This window comes from Phalacrocorax aristotelis, chromosome 12, assembly GCF_949628215.1.
Source record: "Phalacrocorax aristotelis chromosome 12, bGulAri2.1, whole genome shotgun sequence".
In the NCBI taxonomy this organism is placed as follows: Eukaryota; Metazoa; Chordata; class Aves; order Suliformes; family Phalacrocoracidae; genus Phalacrocorax; species Phalacrocorax aristotelis.
In genome coordinates this window covers 4995581-5002925 of record NC_134287.1, presented here as the reverse complement: position 1 = coordinate 5002925, position 7345 = coordinate 4995581, and the positions used below count along the sequence as shown (strand labels likewise).

Below are 7345 nucleotides of genomic sequence, written 5' to 3'. Positions count from 1 at the left end.
CCATCCCGCTCCTCTCTCCGGCGGGGTGCGAGCTCCCCCTCCCGAGGCGCCGCAGCCTCGCTCCTCCCCGCCTCGCCCGCCAGAGCTCTGAGTTCCTCACAGGGGGCCGCGGCGTGCTGAGAGGACGGCGGGGAGGTAGCGGCGGGGCGCTGCCGCCTGCCCCGGGAGCGTGGCTCCCTACGGACTCTCAGGCAGGTGCCTGCCGTGTGAGGGGGACCGGTGGCCCGGCTGCTTCCAGGCGGGGCCCTGCCTTGAGGGTTAAAGCCGCCACCTGGCGTACCCCCCCGCTCCAGAGCACCGCACAGCCGCTGGGCGGGAGGAGGGCGGGCGGCGCGGGGCGGTGGCACCGCATGCGCAGGAGGCCAGGTGCCCGCCGGCTTGTGAGAAGCCGGTAGCATCGCGGGGCAGCCCGGCGTCCTCATGGTGCTGTGTCAGGGCGGCGAGGCCGCCGCTCTCCCGGCAGCGGGCGGGAAGGAGCCGGAGGTGCCGCTGAGCCGGGAGGACGGTGCGGCTACGGGGCAGCCTCGCCTGTGCCCGGCGCCCGGCGTGGAGGCGGCGGGCGCCGAAGAGCGCCGCGTTTGTGGCTGCTGCTCGGGTTTGTCCTGGCCGCGCTGCTGCAAGGCACCCGGTGAGGAGGGGGACTCGGGCAGGCGGGGGTGGGGGTGCCAGCGCCCTCCCGGCTGGGCTGCCCGCGCTGGGGGTGACATTGCTGGCGGGGCGGAGGAAGAGGAAGCGGCCCCGAGGGCACCGGGGCTCACGGCAGGCGGTGGCGGGGCGCGGAGCGAGGCCGGGTGGCCGCAGAGGGCGCCCCGCAGTCGTGCCGGCCCCGCCGCCAGCTCCCCGCGGGCGGCGGGCTGCAGCCGCGCCGCCTCCCTGTCTCCGAGCCGTGCCCGCCTCCGAGCCGCCTCACACCTGCTGCCCGGCGGGCTCGGCCTCGCCCTCTTCTTCCCACCTCTTCACCTGGTGAAGGAATGGGGCGGCAGGCACGACCTCCTCCGCGGTCCGCCAGCCCGGGTGCTCGTACGCTGCGCTGGGCTCGGGCCGGGCCCCGGTGCTCCCCCGGCGGCCGCCCACCGCTCCTTCCCGGCCCCGGGCCGGCGGCTGCCCCGACCCTGCTGCAGGGAGGGCTGCGAGAGCCTGCGCAGCGATTATCCCCCGGGGAGACCGCTCTTCCTGCTGCCAAAGTTTTAATGTAAGACTTGTCAGGTTTGGGTAAATAGAGGTGCCTCCTAGCAGTGTGAACTTCTGGCGCTGTAAATATGTTGAGAAGGGGCATAGGTGCTGTTCAACAAGTCCATGTACTTGCAACTATGACTTCCTTGGTAGTTCTTACCTTCCTTTAGTGTGAGTGCACTCTTCATTTTGTCTTAATCCATGCTTGACTTCCTGGGCGCTCACAATTGTTAAAGCCACAATACGCAACATGCTTTTCCAAGTTTAATGTGGCATCCTTTTAAAACATAACTGTATTCTTAAAATAATTTTTGAAGTTGTTATCTGAAATACTTTAACGTGTAATTTTTAAACAACTTCACTGAAAATGTGTTTCTCATGAAATATGGGCTATCATTAACTTCCCAGCAGAAAATGGATAAAATGGCAATCTTTGTTAGCTAGTGAGCTGTGGAGAGGCCAAAACAGATAGCATACTTCACGGAAATTCACGTTAGAATCGCTTCTGAGGCAAAGCTTGAAAAAAACCCAGTATTTGAAGTCCTGAGAAACTTGCAGTTATTCACCAAAAAAGACTTTTTTTGTTGTTGTTGTTTCTTGTTATGGTAGTCTGTCTAGCAAAATGTTGATTGAGTCAACAGCTGAACTTTATGAATCATGCCTAGTTCTTGTCTGCATGACCATGGTTAGTTCACAGGCAGGCTGTTGTGCTCCTGGCGCTCTCCTGAAGTCTGAGAGAGCTGCTGTTCTGCTTCTTATGGTGTGAAGTACAGATCACCCTCTTCTGGCTTTCCTGAAGGTCTGGAAGTATCACCTTCTCACTGACCACCTTCCCCCTAGCCAGTACTCCTCTGCTACTGTTCTCAAGACGCATGTATGTGAGAAGGGTCTTTTTTCGTCACTATATGCATTTTGCAAGAAAGCATGCATTAAAACGCAAACAAAACGAATTTGCACAGAAATGGTGTGCAAGTGGGAGGCATTTGACTGGGACTTAAAACAGGAGTGGAAGGTTGTTTGAAAGCTGTACTTGTGGAGATGGCCAGGGAATAAAATTGGAAAACCAAACCTCACTCAGAAAAGAGGACTTGGGTCCTACCTGAAACTTTTTCATTTTCAGACTGCTCCACTTTCAAAAAAAAAAAAAGGCATGAGTGCTTGAGTATTTTGATGGTGTTGGACTAGTGCTTGGAGACTTAGTATTTTGTGGGGTGGGAACGTTATCTTAACCTAACTTCTCCTCAGAACATATTTTGAAATCAGTACTCTTCAGAACTGCAATTGTTTTCTGTGGAAGAACTCATTCCATTTTATTTTTAAAATGAAATAAAACGCTGTCATTGCACTGAGTACGTGCTTTGGCAATATGAGATGTTGATCATTTAAATTCTAGTAATACAAGATACTGTTTCTGATAGGCTTGGTATATTGGGTAGCTTACAAAAATGAATTCCTTCTGGTTTTTCTTTGTTCCTTCAAATCCAAAGCTTAGTTCTGGATATAAGATCCTTTCAGCTTACCTTGCTTTAATTTAATTGGTTTTCCATTTCAACACTTCCATTATTTAGACTGGCTTTGTTCTGTAGTAATCAGACAAGCTGTCATGCCTGAAATAATAGTTCTGTTTGTGCTGTGTTCATCCATAAGCCAGCCTGGGTTTGGATTTCCCATTTCAGTTATAGGCCAGTCTGATTCCTCTTGCGTTAATGTTAGAGATGATGTTGATTTTGCAGTTCTGTTGCATGACTATGCGGATTAGGACATTACGTAATTCATGAACATTTTTTAAATCCACTCTGTTTTGTAGTTCGTAGATGTCCTGGTCCGGTGTTGACTGGTGGTAGTTTTTATAGTCACTTCTATGTAAGTGGCTGTTGCTAAATAGAAATATTTCTAGTAGAAACCCTCAGTCACTTTCAGCTGTAGTGTGCAGCTGGATTCCTTGAAAAGCAGGGCTTGGGCCTACTTCAGATTCTAGTTGCAGTTGTAAAGCCTGGTCTCTAGAACTGTTAAAGCCAGAACCAATGCTAAACACGCTGGATCAGCCCGCAGTCTGAGCTTTTAGGTAGTAAGAAGCAGTTTCTCAGCCTTGAGTACTGATCTCAAGGAGGATCAAAATGATTTGTGACAAGTTTTGTTGATTTAAAAGAAACCCCACACACCCAAAACAAAATTAAAAAAACCCTTGAAACCATATTTAGTTGCTAAGCAACTCTCAGCAGTGCCCTGCTGATTGTGTTTTAGAGGATCCATAAGCCTCACAGGCTCCCACACTAATGTGAGAAGAAGCACCCTTTTATCAAAACTGCCTGAGGGATGTGGAGTTCTCCCTCTTGTCTTCAGAGGGTGCTGTAGAAAAAAGGGTAACTTCCAATGTTTTATGCAGAGAAGGAAAAGAGATAGTGAGATAACATCCCACTCGAATTTTTAGATGGTTCTCTTTTCCGTGGTGTTCACCTCTAGGTTCAGTGAAAAGGCTGTTCCCCTTATGCAGAAATGCAGTAACAAAAGAGGCTGGTTTCTTTGGAGACAGTGTTGAGGTCAGCAGCAGTTCACCCTCTCTGTTTGCTTTCCTAACAGATGAGGGTGGAAAAGATGAGTGGAACAAGGAAGAGTGTGTCACTGAAGAGGGCCTAAGGCAACAGGGAAACTTGAATAGAAACCATTAGACTTAGGAAACTACTTCAGGAAGAGAGTCTGATAAATAATCATAAACTCAGGTGAAACTAAGGTCTTCATGGAACTGTGATAGATATTGGTACTTTAAGGAGGCCTATGATGTTTTAAAATTGATCATTTTTACATTTATAAGCAGAAGAAATTTATTTGATGTTTATTTGAAGAAAATATTTGGATTCTTACAGCAAGATAAAAATGTTATATAAAACTTCTGTAGGTTTTGGTCAAATTTAGAATTATTTAGCTGCAAAATAAAAAAAGCTATAACAGAAGTGAGGTTCTGTACACAATTTCTACGGGGGTGGGGTGGGGTGCGTGTTTGTGAGAAAGGAAATTAAATTGTTGCTTAGGGACCTTAATTAATTTACTCAATAATCAGATTATTCCTAGGTAATAAGGTTGTGTTTCAGAATCTGACCATTTGGCAGTCAGTTATATTTATTGGTCCTTGGGTGGTGGTCAGAACCGTACAACTAGTCCTGCAGTGAGTCGCCCAAACTGGCCCAATGCCTGCAAGAAGTAAAGCCTGCTAACTCATGTAGGGCTGTGAGAAGTGGAGGAAGGGTTTTGTAGGCAAAGGGTTAGAGTTAGGTGAACCCCTGTTTTAAGGGAAAAGGGGGAGCCGTGGTGGTTAATGAAACATGTTTTCAAGGTGGGTCTGGTAAATACGCATAGTATTTGCATTTTTTTCTTTGGCTTCCCTTGTTCTCTACCACAAGAAGAGCTACAAATGCTGCAGTATGTAGAGCCACCTGACCTGAGAAATCTTCTAATAGATCATTATTAACTGGAGTTTATCTGTTGCAGGAACAAAGAAGAAAGCTGCCTGTCCAGGACTTGGTCTGTTTTATACCGTACTGTCTGCCTTCCTTTTCTCAGTGGCCTCTTTATTTCTTAAAAAAATAGAAGATGTACATTCAGTGGAAGTGAGTGCATTTCGATGTGTTTTCCAAATGGCATTTGTTCTTCCTGGTTTAATATACTACAAGTAAGTGTAGCAAATGTTTAAAGTTATTTCTTAAAAACAGATCTAGAATTATCACTCGTTTAATCAGATAGCAATATTATTTTAATTCAGACTTCATTTGCATAACTGCATTGTTTTGGATGAGTTGATAGCTTCTTAATACAATTCAGGCAACTGAAAATCTTTGACTCCCTGAATTGTAGAGGTTTCTCCAGGGATTATATCAAACGTATTGATCTTCCGGGAGGAGGTGTTGTTAAAAAGTAGAAGGTAATTTGCAGATGCTCTTGGGTTATTTTGCAAGCAAAAAATTAATAGCTAGAATATAGCTAGACTCTGAATGTGATTGGGGGTGGTGATGGGGATAAATTGGTCTGTGATCAGAGAGTTAAAATGCTGATATTTGAGTTAGGTCTCTCATCTAGAAAGGTGTGTACAATCTAGAAGGGTATGTGCATTTAAATGTGATTGGATGTTGGTCATGAAATAAGCAGGCTAGTGACATTAATGTGACATTTCTGTTTTTCAGAACAGGGTTTTTGGGACCAAAAGGTAAAAGAATTTTTCTTTTCTTCCGAGGATTCCTTGGCTCTAGCGCAATGATTCTCCTCTACTATGCTTTCCAAGTCATGCCACTAGCTGATGCCACCGTTATAACTTTTAGCAGTCCTGTTTTTACATCATTGCTTGCGTGGATCTTTCTCAAAGAGAAGTACAGTGTTTGGGATCTTCTGTTTACCCTCTTCGCAATTACTGGAGTGGTTCTTATTGCCAGACCACCATTTCTGTTTGGGTCAGACGTTTCGGGGATTGAAGGAAGTTACACAGATCACCTTAAAGGAACTATAGCAGCAATTACAAGCACGGTATCTGCAGCTTCGACTTTTGTTATACTAAGGAAGGTGGGAAAATCTGTGCATTATTTTTTGTCAATTTGGTATTACGCAGTCATCGGTTTAATTGGATGTGTTATAGCATTGTTTGTTATGAATGAATGGCGTTTACCTTACTGTGGTAAAGACAGGGTTCTTCTCATATTAATAGGCTTGTTAGGTTTAGGGGGTCAGATATTTCTCACAAAAGCACTACAGATAGAGAAAGCTGGACCTGTAGCCATAATGAAAACAATGGATGTGGTGTTTGCTTTTATTTTACAAATCCTTTTTCTCAATCATCTACCAACTTGGTGGACTGTGGGTGGTGCCCTTTGTGTAGTAGCTAGTAGTTCTGGAACTGCCATTCGTAAGTGGCGACAAAGCTTGAAAAAAGCTAAACAAAATGAAATCTAACAATAAGATACGAATTCATTACAGAAACAAGCAATCTTGAAATATATAGACAATATTTATTTTTATTTATTTTAAATATCTCATTTACCAAATTGTAGTATCAAGTTATATCCAATGAAATAAGTTGATTTTTAAAAAAAAAAAACCAAAACAAAATTGAAGATGTTTGAACAACTGATTAGGTATATGCTTCTCTTCCTCATATTTAGGCATGCAAATATGAAAAGTAGAAAGATATTTAGAAGTTGCTTGCTTCCTATCAAAAGTGGACAATAGTGTTTTGGCTTCTATTTTCCTAAAATTCCTGATTCTCCACCACTTAGGCTCTTTCTCTATACTTCTGAGCAGTGGAAATCAGTTTCCCAGGCTTATTTAACACTGTTCTGTGCTTGATTACCAGAGGGATCACAGTACAAAAGTTAGAAAGGAATGAAGAGTTATAATCCTATAAACATCAAACTTTTATAGAACAGATAAAGCTTGCACATTTACAAGCTTTCTTTTTTTGTTGTTGTTGCACAAAACAGATGCCAAATGGGGATTTATTTTTAATTTGGATTGTAAAAGAACAAAGGCTGTTTCATCTTTCCAAGTAATATCAAGAGAAAATTAACTTGTGAAAATTATCTGTCGGCTTTGCTTTCTTTCAATAAGAATTTGAAATGTTTGCACTTGCTTCACAGACATAATGAAACAACCTAATCCCTTTTTTTAAAAAATGTGATTTTCCCAATAAACATGTCTTTAGTTGCTGCAGTCTCGGTGATGAGAGACAATAGTTAATTGTATACCACTCGTAAATTAGCCATTTCTTGTGGTATGGAATGTTATGCTGTAGATGCACTTTTCTTTATTCTATGCAAAAGAGTATATTTTTTAGGTATTTAATATAGGTTATTTTAAATGCTGCTTATGACCCTTTTGTTTAGATTCTTTTGTACAAAAGTTCTTTATGAGACCAAGTTTAAGTCTTCTTGGCCTTCATAACGTTAGGAGGATTTACAATAAAGCATTTGCCTATTTCCTAATAGTTTACGAGAGTGCAAAGTAATTGCAGTGTCACTGAAAATGCAGATTGGCCAAGGTCATAGCAGAGATTCTACAGAACAGGTTTGAGGAGAGCTTGGTGGGAGGGTGGAGCTGTGTGTACACATCTCATGATGCGGAGGCACCCTCGCTGCATCAGGCAGTGCTAGTGGGCAGCTTCAGGCCCGTTTCTCCAGGTGGCCCTTTTAAA

General features: G+C 44.3%; 1 protein-coding gene across 1 annotated transcript; it reads left to right on the top strand.

Moving 5' to 3' along the window:
* Positions 1 to 357: 357 nt before the first annotated feature.
* On the top strand, positions 358 to 7128 carry SLC35G1 (solute carrier family 35 member G1). The gene is made up of 3 exons (XM_075107634.1): positions 358 to 628; positions 4660 to 4840; positions 5349 to 7128. The coding sequence occupies exons 1-3, from the start codon at positions 421 to 423 to the stop codon at positions 6106 to 6108; spliced, it is 1149 nt and encodes a 382-aa protein (XP_074963735.1). The 5' UTR covers positions 358 to 420; the 3' UTR covers positions 6109 to 7128.
* The last annotated feature ends 217 nt before the right edge of the window (positions 7129 to 7345 follow it).

Excerpts from the sequence above, each read along its gene's own strand:
- SLC35G1 (XM_075107634.1), top strand. The coding sequence starts at position 421 with ATGGTGCTGTGTCAGGGCGGCGAGGCCGCCGCTCTCCCGGCAGCGGGC. Across the intron at positions 629-4,659 it reads GCGCTGCTGCAAGGCACCCG|GAACAAAGAAGAAAGCTGCC; the intron begins GTGAGGAGGGGG and ends TATCTGTTGCAG. Across the intron at positions 4,841-5,348 it reads CCTGGTTTAATATACTACAA|AACAGGGTTTTTGGGACCAA; the intron begins GTAAGTGTAGCA and ends TCTGTTTTTCAG.